The following is a 20348-nucleotide window of genomic DNA, read 5'->3' as shown; positions in this document are numbered from 1 at the left end:
GCTCCTTACATTCTTTTTCTTCATCTCCAGTGTTTTCCACAACTAGTCAAATTTATTCTACACATCCGAGTTCCCATTTTACCTCCTGAGTAACAAGTAAACATTCCCCCGTTTTCAAGTTTTTGTCACATCCTCTGCATCCATTTTGCTGTCATGTGTTTGGAGTTTGTTATAAGCGATTTTATTGATGTGATTATGATATGCTTTAGGTCAGGGCTTATTGGTCACGTGCGTGCGACGCATACTTTGTGTCACGTAAAGAGAGCAAGGGTTTAGGGAATCTTTTTCTTTTTTTTCTTCTCAACGAATGAGGGATTTTTTTTGTCAACTTTTATTTATCTATCGCACAACAAATATGAGCACAATCAAGTCAATTGCATTCGGACACCTTCCTAGTCACTTGTCTTCATTATTTCATCAAGCGGTGCGCTTAAAGCCTCAGACCATCTCAGTGCATAAAGTTGATTTGATAAACTCATAGGATGTGTCTATAAATGGAAAAATATACATTAAAATTCAATCAATTAGTTGGAAGATCAGACAACTCTCAGTCGACCAAGATTCTTTGCATCTCGGTAAGGCTATGTATGACCCCTGGTATCATATTAACATGCATTAGACATGAAAAATATGTAGAATTGCAACAACAACAGTTTGGGGTAGCATGGGTTGGGGTTTGTTGCTATGCTGATGAATGACTATCCATCTGGACTTTTGCCACCTAGGAAATTTGTGTGACCGGCCCTTCTCAAATAATACTTGAGCACCCCTGGCATAGATGTTATTGTAGAAGGTAGTCATTGTAGAAGGTAGTCACTATAGATGTTATTCCTGTATCAGGAGGAGTGTGTGATCTGATGTTTACCTTCCCCCTCCAGGCCCCCAGAGAGACGTCATGGCTACGAGCAGCAGTTCCACAGTGTCACCTCCCAGCAGCAGGCTGACGGCCACGAGGCTCTGGAGGCCAAGCGGCCCCGCATGGAGACTGTCTCCGAGGCCCACTTCGCCCGCGGTGCCCTGCCCGGGGGCATCATTTTATCCCTGCAGTCCCACCAGGTCCAGGACAGCCTCAGAGCCAACGTAGGGGAGGTCAAGAAGGTGCACGTCGCCTAGCTACCTAGTTCTAATAAAGACATAGAAAACGATGGCTAAAGCAATGTATTAAACCCTCAATGACTTTCAATATGTTTGAGGGATATCGATTTCAGCAAAGTGTGGTGCAGCATGGCTCATTTTGATCACATAATGATAATTTATTTGGGATACAAGTTGAGTTGTAGATTCTGTACAGTCCGTCAGTGACTGTGCATTCCAACTACAATGCAGTCAATCTCAAACATACACAATGTATTGAACCCTCGTTGACTGCAGTGGACTCACACTTTCTCTGTCTGTGTTCCAGGAGACCCAGTTCAGTGGCATGAAAGCCGAGTCCCAGGCCCCAGGAGGGCTGCACCATGTGGGGGAGGTGCCTGACAGCTCGCCCTCCAGATTGTCCAAGGAGGAGCTGATCCAGAGCATGGACCGTGTGGACAGAGAGATCGCTAAAGTGGAGCAGCAGATCTTCAAGCTGAAGAAGAAGCAGGTGGGTTAGGCCATTGTTACATGACACACTTTACTAGCCTGCCCCAGACCTGTTGAAATTATTCATATTCTGTGATTTGTGTTGATAAGAAAGATTTCCTATCTTGGAGCTCTAGCCAATAGCATAAATATTAGAGTTGATTTAAACAGTGCCCATAAACCAAATGCATCAAAATGACATCTGATGGAATGTTGATTGACCTAAAACAAATTTATTTTTGTAATGCATACATACCCACTAATACAAATATTTCACAAGATATTATAACTGCGTGAAAAGCCTTGTCTCAGTGACGAGGAGGTGGAAATGAACCAGGCTCTGTTGGAAGTGAGCCAGGCATGGTTAAAGGGCCTTAAGCTAAGCCCCACAGGTTAACTAGTAGTCTCAGGGAGGGCCACTCATTTCCAGGCAGAGCTACAGGTTTCCCCCCCTGCCTGTGGGATTATTTGCTATGTCAAGCGCTCTTCCTGTCCTGACCTGGTGACGCGAGCATTAACTTGCTTTAAACATTTTTGTGGTTGGATAGAAAAAAACATATATTTTTGGAATCCCTACTCATTAGACAGGAAGGTAAACTGTGCTTGGCTTTGGGAGAAGTCCATTTTTATGTTTTTCTGAAGCTTTTCCCAGGATTTTCTGGGATTTATTTATTCAAGGTATTCCAGGAGCCCCTAATCTCAGGCGGCTTTCTATAACCAGGTTGTTTACTTAAGCATGTAAACGCACACAGACACAGCAGTTCAGCTATTGGACACACACTACAAGTTCAACTATCTGTCAACAGTCTTAGATGGTGCATAGATCAGCCATTATCAGTTACATTACAGAGCTCTTAAAATAAATGCCCTAAAACAAGTGGGTGGGGAATAATCCGTCATGAGCCTCACATATCAGAGACTGGAATCAGATTAACACTGAGCCTTGTCCTCCTGTCCAGCCACCACCATTAGCTGAAACGAGGTGGAATTAGAAAGCGTGAATATGCAGCATGAAACCCATGCCTAATTTTAGAATTGTATGATTTATGGAGGAGAGGAAGTTTACCATATATTTTCCTGTGTGTGTTTGTCTGAGCACACACTCGTTTATTGACAGAGGTGATGTGTTGATGTTGTCTCTTAGCAACAACTGGAGGAGGAAGCGGCGAAGCCAGTGGAGCCAGAAAAGCCAGTGACCCCTCCCCCCATACCACAGGAACACAACAAGCACCGCAGCATTGTCCAGATCATCTATGACGAGAACAGGGTGGGTTTACCAGGGAATCCTCCTCTACTGTACACATGCTGCACTCCACCTTTATTATACCTGTGACTACACAGACAACTCTCCATGTCTCTGGTTGTTTTACCACGCTGTACTGTTATCTACTCCATACATGCAAAAAGTTATGAATCTGGCGGGGCAATGCAAAGCAATACTTAAGTCTTACAATGCTTGTGTATAAGTTTCTAGGGCTAGAAAGGCTTGAATGTCATCCAGGATTCCGTGAAGTCTTGTTGTTCATGCATCATTGACATTTTTTCAAGACGGTCCCTGTGGAGTTGTGTGTATGTGTGTATTTTGCTCGTGTGTATTTCTGTCAGCGAGTGAGACATTTGGAGAGAGAAAGGGTGAGTATAAAATCGTAAAGAGTGTCCCAGCTCTCCCAAAAAATTATGCCTGCCGGAAGTGGAGTCACCGCCTGCGTCCGCGACATGGCTGTGAATTGTGCAGCGCTATAGTAGCTCTCCCCCGCCTGGCTCACACAGCAACGCTGCTCAATGAACAAATGGGAAAGAGGGACTGAGTACAGAGTGTTATGCTAATTATCGGCATCTACACGGAATATGTGAATTGCATGCAATTACCATGTGCCATGTGCTCAGGTAGAAGCTATTACCCATTAGCCCAAACAAATAAAACTGTTTCAGAGTTGATGCTTTTGCATCCAGGTATAATGATGTGGGTGAGTCAAATTATTTGAATTACTTTATTTCATATGATTTAATACATGCTATTAACAAAGTGTGCTCCATTTTGAAATAGAAATGAAAATAAAATGTATTACATAATATAAATGTTTAATCATTTTGAGACTACCGTAAATAGGTTTACTGCTATGTTATACATCTGCAGTCATGGTTGCCTTGTTTGTCTACATCCTAGTGGCTACTGTAGTCTTTTTACTGTAGAAAAACGGTTATCTCTAAAGTGGTCCCAGGTAAGGCAGGTAGCATGTGAGGGAGTGCCAACTGCTCCCGCGCAATCCCCCGGCTGAGCAAAGGAGTACAGCCACAGACTGCGTCTATCTTGTGTTTTTTAGCAGAAGGAAAAGGGAGGGACTGTCTGTGTGTGTGTGTGTGGAGGTTACTGTTGGTCGTGTCTGCACTGCATCCTTTTCAGGCAGCCATTAACCCTTTTAGCAGGAAGGCTTTTCCTCAGCCCAGCCTGTGAGAGCAGAGCTACGGGCCACGTAGAACATTCCCCTTGTGGTCTTGGTTATCTGCCACAGCAGTATCTGGGCAGAGTTTTTATGAAAAGAGAATATTTTTTTTAATTTTTTTTACGTGTTTTTAGGTTATTTTACAGAGTTGACGGTCTTGTGTGATACGTGATCGGTCACTATTGCCAAGGTCTATTAATTATACTCTACCGGAACACTATTTTCTGTCTTTGTATTGTGTGTCTGCTTTTCAAACAACTGTAGCTTCTCAATTCTTTGTGTAATTTGGACAAAAGCTTAGAAACCACAAAAAATCACAAGCAAACAATATGCAAAAAGATTTCAGAGATGGACACATTCCTATTAGTTATGTAAAATAGTTTGGAAATACAGTACATGGAGATCACATGCTTCGGAGAATTTATTCAGTCACTCGCTCAGCTGATTGAGCTTCTTATTGAAACTCGTTTTATAACCTTGCCCGACAATCTCCCTTGGCTTTCCTCTTTTGCGCAGGGAGATTCGCCGCACAGTGCTGCCTGGGAAAAAATATGTGGTATTTTCAGAGTTCAGACGCTTGGGGAGTCTAAAATATTGGAGCGTTTCTTTTATATAATTATACCTAGTTGAGGGGGAAAAAGGGAAGATATTTAACAAATTAATGTGTCCAAATAGTTATTGTCCTACGCTGGCAAGAGTTTATGCAGCTGTAATAAACACGGAACCACAGAGCCTGCAGGACACAGTGTGTTAAATCACAAAGGACTACTACTTTGAGTGACGGGTTTCTATTATTTTGAGACCTACTAACTATCATCATATTGTATTTTATTACATTTCAGAAAAAAGCTGAAGAGGCCCATAAGATATTCGAAGGTCTTGGTCCTAAGGTTGAACTGGTAGGTGGTTGAGGGGGTTTTCAGTGGTTGAATGATTGTTTCCTAGATGAGGTTCTTTGAAAAACTGCATATGGTAGCAATGAGTTGAGCTATTATAATACTAGTAGCTAATGAAAGTCATTACTTAGACTGATTTCTACCCCCCCCCCTCCCTTTTTCTTAGCCCCTATATAATCAGCCATCGGATACAAAAGTTTACCATGACAACATAAAGACGTGAGTATGCACTTTGTTTCTTGCATGTATGGTGTGTGTGTATATATATATAGAAGTGTGTGTATATGAACCTCTATTTTGATAACTAATGGTTGAGTTTTGTCTGCACTGTCAGCTGGGTCATGAATTCTCTGTTTGCTCCGTTGACACACGTGAGAAAGATTGAAAAAGAGGATCCGTCGGTGTAAAATGAAGGAAACATATAGCTAGGTTAATGTAGTGGTGTAGATGGTAGGGTTGAAGGCCAGGCTGTGTGGGTCTAACCATGAGAAACTGGCCTACGGTTGAGGACTTTACGTCTTCTCTGTGCTTAAGGTGGCCCAACCACTGTTCTTACCCCTCAGCGATGGTATGTAGGGTTGCACATTTTGGGAATATTCAGAGGTGGAAACGTTCTGTGGGAATTAACAGGAATATATGGGAATTAATGGAAATATATGCAAATTGATATTAATACCATTTAAATGTAGATGTTTTTTTGCATTGGATATATTTACCATATCATATGGAGACAGAAACATAAACCTTTTACCTTATCATAAGTAGGCATAATTGCAAATGATGATTAAATCCTTCCAATAGAAAAAAACCCGTAAACATTTAGTTACGAATGTAACTTTAATTAAATGAGTTGACCCTTCACATGGAATGATTTCACTGAACAACAAAAGAAAGGGAATATTGAATGATCCCCAATGACCCATCGCATCTCCCAAAAACGTTTTCAACATATATCTGTAAAATCATAGTCTAAACTAAAGCTTTGGTTGTCTTCCTCTCAGGCTTCCATGTCTTCTCCCTGGACCTCCTCAATGTCCACCTCTTGAACATCAGACTCTGATGCCTTGTCTTCACTGTCCCTTTCCAACCTTGTTGAGGATGGCTCGTTGTCAGGCTCAAAAAGCCTCAAATTTTCCCGGATGGCCACCAATTCTTCAACCCTTGTATTGGTCAGCCTTTTGCGGGCTTTGGTGTGTGTGTGTGTTCCCAAGCAAGGACCAGTTGCGCTCTGAGGCAGCTGATGTTGGTGGGATTTGGAGGATGATTGAGGCAACAGGGCAAAGAGCCTCAGATCCAGAAAGTCCCTCCCACCAGGTGGTTGATGAGATGTGTTGGCACGACTGCCATATTGCATCTCCATCCCACAGCCCTTGCTTGGAAGTGTACTTTCAAGAACCTCATCCAGGCCAAGGTGGTGAGACACAGCAATGATGATACCATAGGCCTTGTTAATCTCTGCACCAGACAGGATGCTCTTGCCAGCATACTTGGGGTCCAACATGTACGCTGTGGCGTGTATGGGCTTCAGGCAGAAGTCTTCACTCTTTTTGATGTCTTTCAGAACTGCAGTTTCCTCTGCTTGGCGCCACAGTGAAGTGGGCAGGGCAGTACGGATTTCTTCTCTTACATCCGCAAGTAGAGTCTGAACATCAGACAGAATGGCATTGTCTACCTCAATCTGTGCAATGGCTACTGCTATAGGTTTCAGGCTGCTTATCACTCTCTCCCAAAATACATAATCCAGGAGGATCCTCTTGATGGGGCTGTCCATATCGGCAGACTGTGATATGGCCATTTCTTGGAGAGACTCCTTCCCCTCCAGGAGACTGTCAAACATGACACCACCACTCCAACGGGTGTTGCTGGGCAACGTCAATGTGGTGCTGTTATTCTTCTCACTTTGCTTGGTGAGGTAGATTGCTGCTATAACTTGATGACCCTTCACATACCTAACCATTTCGTTGGCTCTTTTGTGGAGTGTATCCATTGTTTTCAGTGCCATGATGTCCTTGAGGAGCAGAGTCAATGCATGAGCAGCACAGCCAATGGGTGTGATGTGAGGGTTAGGACTCCTCCACTTTAGACCAAGCAGCCTTCATGTTCACAGCGTTGTCTGTCACCAGTACAAATACCTTCTGTGGTCCAAGGTCATTGATTACCGCCTTCAGCTCATCTGCAATGTAGAGACCGGTGTGTCTGTTGTCCCTTGTCTGTGCTCTTGTAGAATACTGGTTGAGTGGTGGAGATGATGTAGTTAACTATTCCTTGCCCACGAACATTCGACCACCCATCAGAGATGATTGTAATGCACTCTGCTTTCTCTATGATTTGCTTGACCTTGATCTCTGTTGAACTCTGCATCCAGCAAATGGGTGGATAAAGCATGTCTGGTTGGAGGGGTGTATGCTGGGCGAAGAACATTCAGAAATCTCTTCCAATACACATTGCCTGTGAGCATCAGAGGTGAACCAGTTGCATACACAGCTCAAGCAAAACATTCATCAGCATTTCTCTGACTACGTTCCTCCATTGAGTAAAAAAAAATCTTCTGATTCAGGAGGACCATGAGCTGTTGCTGTTGATAAGGTGTCTGATTCATAATTTTCACCTTGAATTGAAGTAGAGGGGCTTTCGTCAGAGGTTGCTTGTTTATGAGCGCTGGGGGAGCTTTATGCACTTGGCCAGATGATTCTGCATCTTTGTTGCCTTCTTCACATATGATTTGGCACAGTATTTGCAAATGTACACAGCTTTTCCTTCTACATTAGCTGCAGTGATGACTATTTACTAGTTATCAAAAAATGTCATATACAATTTATTCACCCCACCCAGTATCGTAATCAAAACTTACCAGAAAGTATGTAGTCCTTGACTCAGGCAGTGTAGTAGTGTGGGCTCTATATCATCTCATTAGTGTGCAAGATTTTGAGAGTCAGCTATACAGTCGTGGCCAAAAGTTTTGAGAATGACCTAAATATTAATTTTCAACAAGTCTGCTGCCTCAGTGTCCTTAGATATTTTTGTCAGATGTTACTATGGAATCCTGAAGTATAATTACAAGCATTTCCTAAGTGTCAAAGGCTTTTATTGACAATTACATGAAGTTGATGCAAAGAGTCAATATTTGCAGTGTTGACCCTTCTTTTTCAAGACCTCTGCAATCTGCCCTGGCATGCTGTCAATTAACTTCTGGGCCACATCCTGACTGATGGCAGCCCATTCTTGCACAATCAATGCTTGGAGTTTGTCAGAATTTGTGGGGTTTTGTTTGTCTACCCGCCTCTTGAGGATTGACCACAAGTTCTCAAGGGGATTAAGGTCTGGGGAGTTTCCTGGCCATGGACCCAAAATATTGATGTTTTGTTCCCCGAGCCACTTAGTTATCACTTTTGCCTTATGGAAAGGTGCTCCATCATGCTGGAAAAGGCATTGTTCGTCACCAAACTGTTCCTGGATGGTTGGGAGAAGTTGCTCTCGGAGGATGTGTTGGTACCATTCTTTATTCAGGGCTGTGTTCTTAGGCAAAATTGTGAGTGAGCCCACTCCCTTGGCTGAGAAGCAACCCCTCACATGAATGGTCTCAGGATGCTTTACTGTTGGCATGACACAGGACTGATGGTAGCGCTCACCTTGTCTTCTCTGGACAAGCTTTTTTCCGGATACCCCAAACAATCGGAAAGGGGATTCATCAGAGAAAATGACTTTACCCCAGTCCTCAGCAGTCCAATCCCTGTACCTTTTGCAGAATATCAGCCTGTCCCTGATGTTTTTCCTGGAGAGAAGGGGCTTCTTTGCTGCCCTTCTTGACACCAGGCCATCCTCCAAAAGTCTTCGCCTCACTGTGCGTGCAGATGCACTCACACCTGCCTGCTGTCATTCCTGAGCAAGCTCTGTACTGGTGGTGCCCCGATCCCGCAGCTGAATCAACTTTAGGAGACCATCCTGGTGCTTGCTGGACTTTCATGGGCTCCCTGAAGCCTTCTTCACAACAATTGAACTGCTCTCCTTGTCATTCTTGATGATCCGATAAATGGTTGATTTAGGTGCAATCTTACTGGCAGCAATATTCTTGCCTGTGAAGCCCTTTTTGTGCAAAGCAATGATGACTGCACGTGTTTCCTTGCAGGTAACCATGGTTGACAGAGGAAGAACAATGATTCCAAGCACCACCCTCCTTTTGAAGCTTCCAGTCTGTTATTTGAACTCAATCAGCTTGACAGAGTGATCTCCAGCCTTGTCCTCGTCAACACTCACACCTGTGTTAACGAGAGAATCACTGACATGTCAGCTGGTCCTTTTGTGGCAGGGCTGAAATGCAGTGGAAATGTTTTTGGGGATTCAGTTCATTTGCATGGCAAAGAGGGACTTTGAAATAAATTGCAATTCATCTGATCACTCTTCATAACATTCTGGAGTACCGAAAATTCCGGACTATAAGCCGCAACTTTTCTCCCACGCTTTGAACTTCGCTGCTTAAACAATAGCGCGGCTAATATATGGATTTTTTCAGCTTTCAAATTTGTGGGTCCTGACAGCGTGGAGCATTGTCAAAAAATCCACTATCATCAACGGGTTTCGAAAGGCTGGACTGCTGCGTGTTGAACAGGGCTCAGCGGGGGATTTGCCTCCGGATTAAAGTGACGAGAGCAACAATGAAAACGATCCAGTATCGGATGAAGCAATTCTGAGGCTATTCAACTCCGACACCGAAGGAGATGGTTTCAGTGCACAGGAGGAGGAAGATAGTGACCAATGACTTTCTTTGTAGGCTACTGTTTACTGCTAATTTTAAATTTTTTGTTACAAGCCGTGTTTCGTTAAAGCCTATTTTTGTTACAACCGTGTTTCGTTAAAGCCTGTGTAAAGTTAATTTGTTTCAATGTACCGGTAGGCACCTGCGGCTTATAGACATGTGCGGCTTATTTATGTTCAAAATAATATATATTTTTTAAATTCAGTGGGTGCAGCTTATATTCAGGTGCGCTTAATAGTCCGGAAATTACGGTATATGCAAATTGCCATCATACAAACTGAGGCAGCAGACTTTGAAAATTAATATTTGTGTCATTCTCAAAACTTTTGGCCACGACTATACATGTGATGGAAGAGTGCACTGTGCATGCGGAAGGTGCAATTCATTGAATTGGGGATAGTTAAACCAAAATATGCCACAAGACCTAGAATTGCTTTCTGTATCCAACAGAAAAGGTTCACTGTTATAAGCTAACTTTTTTTTAATGAATTTAAGCAAAATTCCCTGGCGTAACTTCCCATGGAAAATTTCCAGAAAAATTACTGACATTTACCGGAAAGTTCCCGACCCTTTGCAACCCTAGTTAAGGTAATGAGAGCACCTCCCATGGCCCGTGTGTGTAAAGTACTTGCTACACACCGATCAGACGGCATGTAAATAACATCTAAAATGACCCTGTTTCTTCAGGATTGTTTACTGTGTCTGCAATCTCTTTGTGAAATACCTCATGCACTGCATGTTGCTTTTGGAGAGAATGCTATTTACTACACCACAGATGTTTTCTCCCCTCTATGGCTTTGGTGCCCCTCTAAAGTAATGACTCTGCAGTCTGCTGCTGTGTTGTAGGAAGGAAGTAGTGATGTTGTTTGCCCAGCTCTTTTTGACCAATGATGGACAGCGGTTGGGTTGTTGATACAGGATCCTCTCCTTATCGATTTCTTTATATCCATGGAGAGGTGAAAGTCAGATTGTTAGGTTGACTATTTTAGTGCTATTAAATAGGCATGTTTTGTGAGCATATAATATTGTGTACCTGTTTACTATTTCCTACAGGATCATTTTGTTATATTGTTTACAGTAACAGTAGTGTCCCTATGGACCCTAGATCAGTGCACACCTCACTGAACAATTTTGTTTCATCTCTCTCCCAGTAATCAAGTGATGAGGAAGAAGCTGATTCTGTTTTTCAAGAGAAGGAACCATGCTCGTAAACAAAGGGTAAGTCTCTCTCCCTGCTGTTGAGGGAGGGATTCAAGGGAAGGAAACTTCAAGGAATGTGTTGAATGCTTTGGACAAAACAGACTGATACACACAATTGAACCCAAACACACACGGACAGCCTGACTGACATGGTCGTAAATCTCCACCACACAAGCTGTGCTCTCATAAAGATGACCCAAACGGACCATGGCCAATAATACTTTGATTGTTTACCCCATTTGCAAACTCTAACTGTATGCGTACACGGTATGTTAAACTGCATCGCGTTTCTCAATTTGGTGGCGTTTTATTGTCCTCTGCAGGTCTCTGACGCCAATTGAATTTTAAATTAATAGGTGGCAGTCACGCACACTAGCTTCAGCTTACATGCCCTCTTATTGGTTTCATAATTTCATGGTTGACATGTTTATAACACTAATTCTGTTTGAACAGGGTATCTCCTTGCATCCCTACTAGTATGGTACTGCAAGTCCAATCAGTGGCTTTCCAATAGTCAATGGATTGAGTAACCAATGACATCAAGGGACAGACCTCAGACCGAAACAGCACTGGCTAGCGAAATTACTCTTATCAGTTAGTCAGCCCATAGTTAAATATAGTTTTTACTAATGATCACCCCCATTGTAAACGTTTTCCTTTTTTAAATGATAAAGGTAGCTTTGCTATGGTTAACTGAGTGCGACTTTTAGCTGGCTGCTTCCAGGCAGGGTCAGGACAATTGCAGCACAGTGCGCAGCTTGGCCACCTGCCAAGAGGAAGGTGGATTGTTTGGCCCTTGCTGGTTGAGTGGAAACAAGGCTGTATTGTCCTCCGTGTATGGGACTCTCTCTAGCTCTTCTCTTTTGCAACAGTAAATGCTTGGTTAATGCACATCATTTGTAAAAGCCGTAATGTTCCACATCAAACATTTCAAGTCCAAGATGGAAAATGGAACTTTCTGGATTTGACAGTTGTGGCCAGCATTATGTTTTGAGAGGTGAAATATGACCAATAGGGCAGGGTATCATCAGCAGAAAATGTGTGATTTTTGGATACATTCTACTTAACCATGGCTAAGGTTTGCTTAAGGTCATCATCATCATTTTGTACCTCAACATTCAAATCCCCTTTTTATAAATGTGTATTATTGTGTGGTTCAGGAACAGAACATCTGCCAGCGCTATGACCAGCTGATGGAGGCGTGGGAGAAGAAGGTGGAGCGAATGGAGAACAACCCGCGTCGCAAGGCCAAAGATAGCCGCACCAGAGAGTACTATGAGAGACAGTTCCCCGAGATACGCAAGCAGAGAGAGCAGCAGGAGCGCTTCCAGAGGTAAACTCAGTGAACTGTAATTCAACTTTTCTCTTGTTCTGCCTGGCGGCTACGATGTAGCAGATTAATCTAGAGTCTTCCCTTGATTGCTTGCGTCCTCTCGCCGCCGCCTCAAAATGCATTGACGAGGTTCCTCCCCTCTTCCCACTGTTTTGACACAACAAAGGTGAAAGCAATACAATCAGTGCCTCATATAATAAGAAATTGCTATCATTGTCCAGTTTCTTTCTGTTCAGTGCATAATGGAGATGAAACAAGGAGTGGAGGACTCTTCACACTATTCAGATGCATCCTAGGTGGTGTGCTGAAGGCAGTCTGCAGTGGGCTTATCAGCTGGCTGTGTCAGGGGACAGAGTCCAGCCAGTGTCTGGCTGTTCCTGGCACACAGGCATGGGTCTTTCGCTGAAATCTCAGAGCAAGGCTGTTAATAGGCAGGTCAGGGCTGTTTGTTCAGACTGGTAGTACTAGACCAGGCAGAAAGAGAGCGCAAGCAGTGATTAGCCTCAAAAGTCTAGCACATTTATCCCCCCACTTTTTTTTTGTACACCAATGTCCCTGGTCTGTATTTTTAAACTATTTCCTTTTGAGAAATTTCCCCATATTTTGGATGCTATCATTGTAGCCATAAAGAGTCAACATTTGGGTCAGGATGTGTCAAGGCATGTTGATTCATGATGCAATACAGTCCAGATTAAAAAGTTAATTGTGTATTTTTCAGAAGTATTTTTTACTAGTCCAAAATGCAGTAATTTCCTCCCAGTTTGAATGATTTCAGTCAATTTAAAGATTAACTTGTTTGGTCACAACATGTTGTCTATGTTTAATTGGATTCATGTTGGCTCTTTGCCTTTTGTGCTACTGGGGCTATTGTTGCCCCAGCATTAAGACATTAGCCACCATTACAAGTTCATAAGAACAAGGAAGCAACTCTACTTGTCTTTGATCCTTGTGATTTTCAGTTTTCCACTTCAAAGGCATTTGCCAAACTCCCTAAATGTAAACTTCGTAAAATGTTTTTTTTTTTTATCATTCATTTGTACTTATTTTAAAAGAAAGTAGGTTAACCCCTAAAAGTATTCTGTGGGGAGAGGGGTTCGACTAAGCTAACATTTGGAATTGTTTTAAGTTGGTCATACCATGGATCATTTAGCTACCGTAAATTCCGGACTATAAGCCGCAACTTTTTTCCCAGGCTTTGAACCTCGCGGCTTAAACAATGACGCGGCTAATATATGGAATTTTCCCGCTTTCAATTTATTTATTTAAAAAAAAAAAAAACACATTCTGTGACGTGCTCAGTTTTCTGGCGGCATGAAGCTTTCATTAGACCAATGAAATTGCCGAAAAGGTTAAGGTCAAACAACTTTTTTGTTTACTGTTTAGATTAAATCGAGCGCTCTCAAACTTCCCATCCATTCTGATTACGGTAGTCATTTTGTCACCCTCATCATGGCAAAGACACAGAGAAATGCATATGATGCAGCTTTCAAGTTGAAGGCGATTGATCTGGCTGTTGGAAAAGGAAAAAGAGCTGCTGCACGGGAGCTTGGTCTTAATGAGTCGATGATAAGACGTTGGAAACAGCAGCGTGAGGAATTGACTCAGTGCAAAAAGACAACTAAAGCTTACTGATTATTTTTTATTTTTTGTTACAAGCCGTATTTCGTTAAAGCCTGTGTAAAGTTCATTTGTTTCAATGTACCGGTAGGCACCTGCTGCTTATAGACATGTGCGGCTTATTTATGTTCAAAATAATATACATTTTTTTAATTCAGTGGGTATAGATTATATTCAGGTGCGCTTAATAGTCCGGAAATTACGGTTTTTGATTTTGAATTTTAGGACCCCTGTAGGTATAAAATAAAAATTGAATTTGACCTTTACTGCTATGGCCCATAGAAATGCATTGAATAATACACTTTAATAAATGGCAGAACATTCAGTCAAATGTATCATAAGGAATAAGGTTTTCAAGTGTTTGTCCAATATCTAGAAGATATGAGAGCTCGGATTATATAAAAAAAATGTGGACCCATATTTAACAATATTTTGGGGGGGGGCACAACCACTTACATTTTTTTTTTTTAACCGGTCCCGGGTTACCTTCAGAAGAGTCACGTGACACTTGTAGGGGTTGTAGAGCAAAACAGAGAACACCATCATGTTCATGAGTCATCTTTCTAGGTAGTGGTCATATTAGTTTCTGGGCCAAACCGTTCGGATGCTACCTACGTTTTTGTGAGATGACCGACTTTTGGGATGTCAAATGGCGCTGTAGCTCTGCCACTTTCCACTAGAGATGTGGAAGGCCGACATAGGCGAATGCGGTGGATTAAGACGTAGCCCATACAAAAAACATCGCTAGTTTAAACAGACAGATTTTGAAGGGTGCATCAATCGACTCTTAAGGATTAAAGGAGTGGTGAGGGAGGTAAACTTCTTCCTCAATGCTTAAACAGCCTTGTTAGCAAACATAATGTTTTCCCTGCATTGTTTGCAGATTTCTCAGAAAACCTGTTTGTTACAGCTTGATTTAGCCTCTTTTTGTTTTTCTTCTTTCAAGTGAAGAGGTAACGGAAGGGTCATGAGGGAAGGAGGGGCACACTGTGATGTGATGGCACCTACCCAGTATTGTTATATGGAGGATGCACATTTGGTATTTTTAAAAGGTCATTATGTTTCTTAATTTCCGTGTTTGTTCTCCAATTTAGGGTTGGTCAGAGAGGAACTGGAATGTCTGCGACCATTGCCAGAAGCGAGCATGAGATTTCTGAAATCATCGATGGCCTTTCTGAACAGGAGGTGAGTGCTGTCAACTTTGAAACCTCTCAGTTTAAGGTCATCGTCCATTACCACTTCCTCTAGTTCTCAAGAATTGTAGGCGTGTCATTGGCTTCATCCCGATTGTCCATCCTTCTCTCTGTGCACTTCCTGTCATGGATTTCACAATGGTTGAAACTCCCTCCAGCCAATGCTTGCACCAATCCTATGCTTTTAAATTAATGACCAAGTATGCAAGTACATACTTAGGAAGAACGGTGTAGAATCTGGATGCAGCCATTCAATCATCATCAGAGTCAAGTTCAAGTTGAAACAAGGTTAACAAAAATCGAAATCGCTAAAACGCCTCTCGTCCAATAGAATAACGAGAAGCAGATGAGACAGCTGTCCGTCATCCCACCCATGATGTACGACACCGAGCAGAGGCGAGTCAGGTTCATCAACATGAACGGCCTGACGGATGACCCCATGAAGGTGTACAAGGCTCGGCAGTTCATGAATGTGTGGACCGAACACGAGAAGGAGATCTTCAAAGAAAAGTGAGTTCCAGTTATTTTGTTGTCCTTATAGTAGGCATCATCAACTAGATTCAGCTGTGGGACGATTTATTCTTGAGCAGATGGTCAGGGGGCTGGAACATTGACCACAAGATGCCCAACAGACAATATTTTGATTTAAACAATTTCAGTCCTTGCTTACATTTGTCTACGATCACATATCTCTATTATGTGTAGGAATACTTTTGAACAGATTCTCAGTTAAAATCACTTGGAGCTAGGGCTAACCCCATTTAGTCGACTAGTCGATTGTTTGGTCAATAGGCTGTTGGTCGACCGAGATTTCTTTAGTCGAGCAGTAGCAAAAAATAAATAAATTATCATGGTGTACAAGACACCTGTCTGATTCGCACTGAGTGGACTGATCCATTAAGGAGGCTGTGGGGATGGCGCAGTCTAAGACGTGCTACTGAAATTGTATATGGTTATATTACATAAGAACAATGGTGCAACACTAATAAAAATTATATTATTTTATAACATCCCTTGTAGGATAGCGGTTGCTGTCCATGGTTCTGAAACGCATCAGTGTGCTGTTGAATTGGCAACATGGTCTAAGAAAAGGCGCCATGTGCATAAACGCAAAGTTAACCAGCATATTGGTATTGAGAACAATACTGGGGCCAGCAGAAGAATGAGGAGATAACAGCCCTTGCCTTATTGTCTAAGAAAAGTGAGGAGAGGGGAAACCCGAACTTCATTAGGTCTATAATCAATTGCCTAACTGTTAAATGTGCCTGAGTTTTTAAATCATCAGTATATCTACATAAATAAGACTGATCCAGCTTTTGTTGCCTGCTTGAGTGTTTGTTTAATAGCCTACTGATTTCGTGAGCACCAAGCCTCTGTTTTTAATCTTTGCCGTAATAATGGATTTCTTATTTTATTTTTTTCTTCGTTAGAACAGCCTCTGATATTATTTATAATTTGTCTGAAAAATAATATTTATAATAACACCTTTTTCTTGATCTCGTTTTTATAATTAATGTCATTATCATTAGTTGGCTTAGTATAGCAGCCTTGTATAACCACCATCGAGGTGTATACTTAAGGGATATCCTGTTTTAGTCTTAATACTGTACATTACTTAGGCCTAAATTTCAATACTTCTGCAGGCTATTGTATCAATCAATCATTCATTCGGGGCCAATTGTGCGCCGCCCTATGGAACTCCTGATCACAGCCGGTTGTGATCCAGCCCTGGATCGAACCCGGGTCTGTAGTGACTCCTCTAGCACTGCGATGCAGTGCCTTAGACCGCTGTGCCACTCGGGAGGCCCTCCAATATCCTGTATTTTATCCACAGATACTTCTGACCTCTTGGCTAGTGCTTTGTGGAAAAATATAATTCTCAACAAATTCCCTCAATGAATTTAATTTTGTTTCCCACCGCGAATCCAAGTTCACTTGGATTTCCAAAATGTATCAAATTCCTGCCAAGGATAGAAAAGCATTTAGTGACTCTAGGCTGCAAATATTATTTATGGAGTTTAGTGGCATCCTAACTCAACATTGTATTCTTTCACTTAGCAGAAGTACTTTGGCTATGAATTTGAGAGGGGATATATTTCTTTAGCACCATCTAGCCTGACGACTCACACTAAAGTCGTTTGCTACATACTTTAGTCTGAGACTGCCATCACTGAAGTAATTTGTTGTGAGGGGCATTGTAGAAAACAGTCCTCAGCGACTGCATTGACGCATTACCCACGTGTTTTCTGGCTCTGGCCCAACCCATCGGTTTCTGGACCAATCACATTTGGTGACGTGTCGGAGGTACTCAGATCCAGACTTTTGCAGAGAAAAAAACGTAAGTCCGTGGGCGTGGTGTCGCCTTTGGCGACGGAGCAAGGAGTCTGGGTAGCCAGGCAACCATCCCTCAGCTGTATACCAAAACAAGTGGCAGGGCTGCCGTTTATTTTTTGAATCCCAAAATGTAGCTTTAACCGTGACTATTTTCCCTTGTTTTTCTCACAGGTTTGTTCAGCACCCAAAAAATTTTGGCCTCATTGCTTCTTATCTAGAGAGAAAGGTGAGCTACAGTGGATTGAATTCATTCTCTGGTGATTTTACTCTGTAGTAAAGCCTATTCTCCACTCTCCCCCATATGTTTATGAAGCTAATCCAACAAACCCAAAACACACGGTTTACATTTGTTGTCTGTTATTTAAATGTTTCATGGGCTCATATGTCCCTCTGTCATCTCCTCTCTCTTTGCAGTGTGTGTCCGATTGTGTCCTGTACTACTACTTGACCAAGAAGAACCAGAACTACAAGACACTGGTGAGACGAAACTACGGCAGACGGCGAGGGAGAAACCATGTGAGTTCTAAAGAGCATCTTCACTAGGGAATGACAAAATGTATTTGTGTTAATGAATGGGCTTTGGAAATACTGAGAGGCTGTCTGGCATGCCAATGCCCCCCCCCCTCGTTTTCGAGTGTCCCTCAAATGGAGCAACTAGTTGTTTGGAGAGATAACTCTATGGAATGGGACATTTACTACATCACTCGCGAACAGAAGAAGCAGCCAAAGGATAGCCTACCACGCAATTCATTGATGACGAGACTTGTGTTTTTCACAATACCTGTACTGGTGGCATTAATATCTTTCCTTATATTTCTCATGCAAGAAATACGTACTTACCATATGAGTAACATACAGCATGAGAACTGCAAAATAACTATATGCCCGTAATGTGGAGTAGTACTGAAGCATGACATTCCACAATAGCAGTTTGACATTTTAACAGTTGCATTTCCTTTGCTCAGTCATTTTCTACATTTTCTGAACCAGTGGAAGCAATTAAACATTAAAACCACTGTTCTGAACTAATATTAATACCAAATGTTTTAGGGTCCATACACGGGTCAGCTACTACGTATTTGTATTTATTATGGATCCCCATTAGCTACTCTTCCTGGGGTCCAGCAAAATTAAGACCGTTTTTACAGTTTTAAAAACATTACAATACATTCACAGATTTCACAACACACTGTGTGCCCTCAGGCCCCTACTCCACCACTACCACATATCTACAGTACTATATCCATGTGTATGCGCCAATGTTTGTGTTGCTTCACAGTCCCCGCTGTTCCATAAGGTGTGGGTTTTTTTCAGTTTTTTAAAATCTAATTTTACTACTTGCGTCAGTTACTTGATGTGGAATAGATTTCCATGTAGTCATGGCTCTATGTAGTACTGTGTGCTTCCCATAGTCTGTTCTGGACTTGGGGACTGTGAAGAGACCTCTTGTGGCATGTCTGGTGGGGTATGCATGGGTGTCCAAGCTGTGTGCCAGTAGTTTAGACAGACAGCTTGGTGCATGTCTTTTTTTGTGTCACCTGACCTCACGACTGAACAGTAGTCAAGGTGCGACAAAACTAGGGCCTGTAGGACCTGCCTGGTTGATAGTGTTAAGAAGGCAGAGCATTGATTTTATTATAGACAGCCTTCTCCCCATCTTAGCTACTACTGCGTCAATATGTTTTGACCATGACCGTTTACAATCTAGGGTTACTCCAAGCAGTTTAGTCATCTCACTTTCCACATTATTTATTACAAGATTTAGTTGAGGTTTAGGGTTTAGTGAGTGTTTTGTTCCAAATACAATGCTTTTCGTTTTAGGGATAACTTATTCCTTGCCACCCACTCTGAAACTGACTGCAGCTCTTTGTGTTGCAGTCATTTCAGTCTCTGTAGTAGCTGATGTGTATAGTGTTGAGTCATCCGCATACATAGACACTCTGGCTTTACTCAAAGCCAGTGGCATGTCATTAGTAAAATTGGGGAATTTCTGATTGTAACTGGATTATATTTGAGAGGCTTCCATTTAAAAAAACACCCTCTGTTCTGTTAACTCTTTATCCACAATATAGCAGGGGGTGTAAAGCCATAACACATGTTTTTCCAGCAGCAGACTATGATCGATAATGTCAAAAGCTGCACCAAAGTCTAACAAGACAGCCCCCACAATCATTTTATCATAAATTTCTCTCAGCCAATCATCATTCATTTGTGTAAGTGCTGTGCTTGTTGAGTGGTTGAGAAGTTTACTAAGGGTTGGTAACAAGCTGATTGGTCGGCTATTTGAGCCAGTAAAGGGGGCTTTACTATTCTTGGGTAGCAGAATGACTTGAGCTTCCCTCTAGGCCCGAGGGCACACGCTCTCTAGTAGGCTTAAATTGATGATGTGGCAAATAGGAGTGGCAATATCGTCTGCTATTATCCACAGTAATTTTCCATCTAGATTGTCAGACCCTGGTGGCTTGTCATTGTTGATAGACAACAATCATTTTTTCACCTCTTCCACACTGACTTTACGGAATTCAAAAGTACAATTCTTGTCTTTCATGATTTGGTCTGATGTACTTGGATGTGTAGTGTGAATGTTTGTTGCTGGCATGTCATCCCCAAGTTTGCTAATCTTGCCAATGAAAAAGTCATTAAAGAAGTTTGCAATATCAGTGGTCTTTGATGAATGAGCCATCTGATTCAATGAAAGGAGCCGCCGAGTTGGCTTTTTTACCCAAAATTTCATTTAAGGTGCCCCAAAGCTTTTTACTATCATTCTATATATAATTTGTCTTTGTTTCATAGTGTAGTTTTCTTCAGTCACATGATTTCTTAATTTGCAGTACGTTTGCCAATTAGTTGGGCTGCCAGATTTAAATGCCATACCTCTCAACCGTCCAATGTTTCAATTCCTCATCAATCCAAGGGGATTGAACAGTTTTTAGTAATTTTCTTATTGTGTGTGTGCTTATTAGTAACTGGAATAAGTAGCTTCATAAATGTGCCGTGTCTGGGTTGCTCCTCATT

At 42.1% G+C, this 20348-nt stretch overlaps 1 protein-coding gene across 5 annotated transcripts in view; it reads left to right on the top strand.

The window, feature by feature from the left end:
- The window catches only part of LOC106603505 (nuclear receptor corepressor 1), a 106593-nt gene that overhangs the window by 22859 nt on the left and 63386 nt on the right, over positions 1 to 20348 (top strand). For all 5 annotated transcript variants that reach the window (XM_014197283.2, XM_014197285.2, XM_014197282.2 and 2 more), the window contains exons 4-14: positions 879 to 1098; positions 1403 to 1585; positions 2708 to 2830; positions 4850 to 4906; positions 5070 to 5122; positions 10808 to 10874; positions 12017 to 12189; positions 14901 to 14991; positions 15331 to 15509; positions 17505 to 17559; positions 17748 to 17849. In XM_014197283.2, coding sequence (XP_014052758.2) covers positions 879 to 1098; positions 1403 to 1585; positions 2708 to 2830; positions 4850 to 4906; positions 5070 to 5122; positions 10808 to 10874; positions 12017 to 12189; positions 14901 to 14991; positions 15331 to 15509; positions 17505 to 17559; positions 17748 to 17849 — 1303 coding nt within the window. The remainder of the gene's footprint in view (positions 1 to 878; positions 1099 to 1402; positions 1586 to 2707; positions 2831 to 4849; positions 4907 to 5069; positions 5123 to 10807; positions 10875 to 12016; positions 12190 to 14900; positions 14992 to 15330; positions 15510 to 17504; positions 17560 to 17747; positions 17850 to 20348) is intronic.

This window comes from Salmo salar, chromosome ssa04 (assembly GCF_905237065.1).
Source record: "Salmo salar chromosome ssa04, Ssal_v3.1, whole genome shotgun sequence".
In the NCBI taxonomy this organism is placed as follows: Eukaryota; Metazoa; Chordata; class Actinopteri; order Salmoniformes; family Salmonidae; genus Salmo; species Salmo salar.
This window is presented reverse-complemented; position numbering and strand designations above follow the sequence as displayed.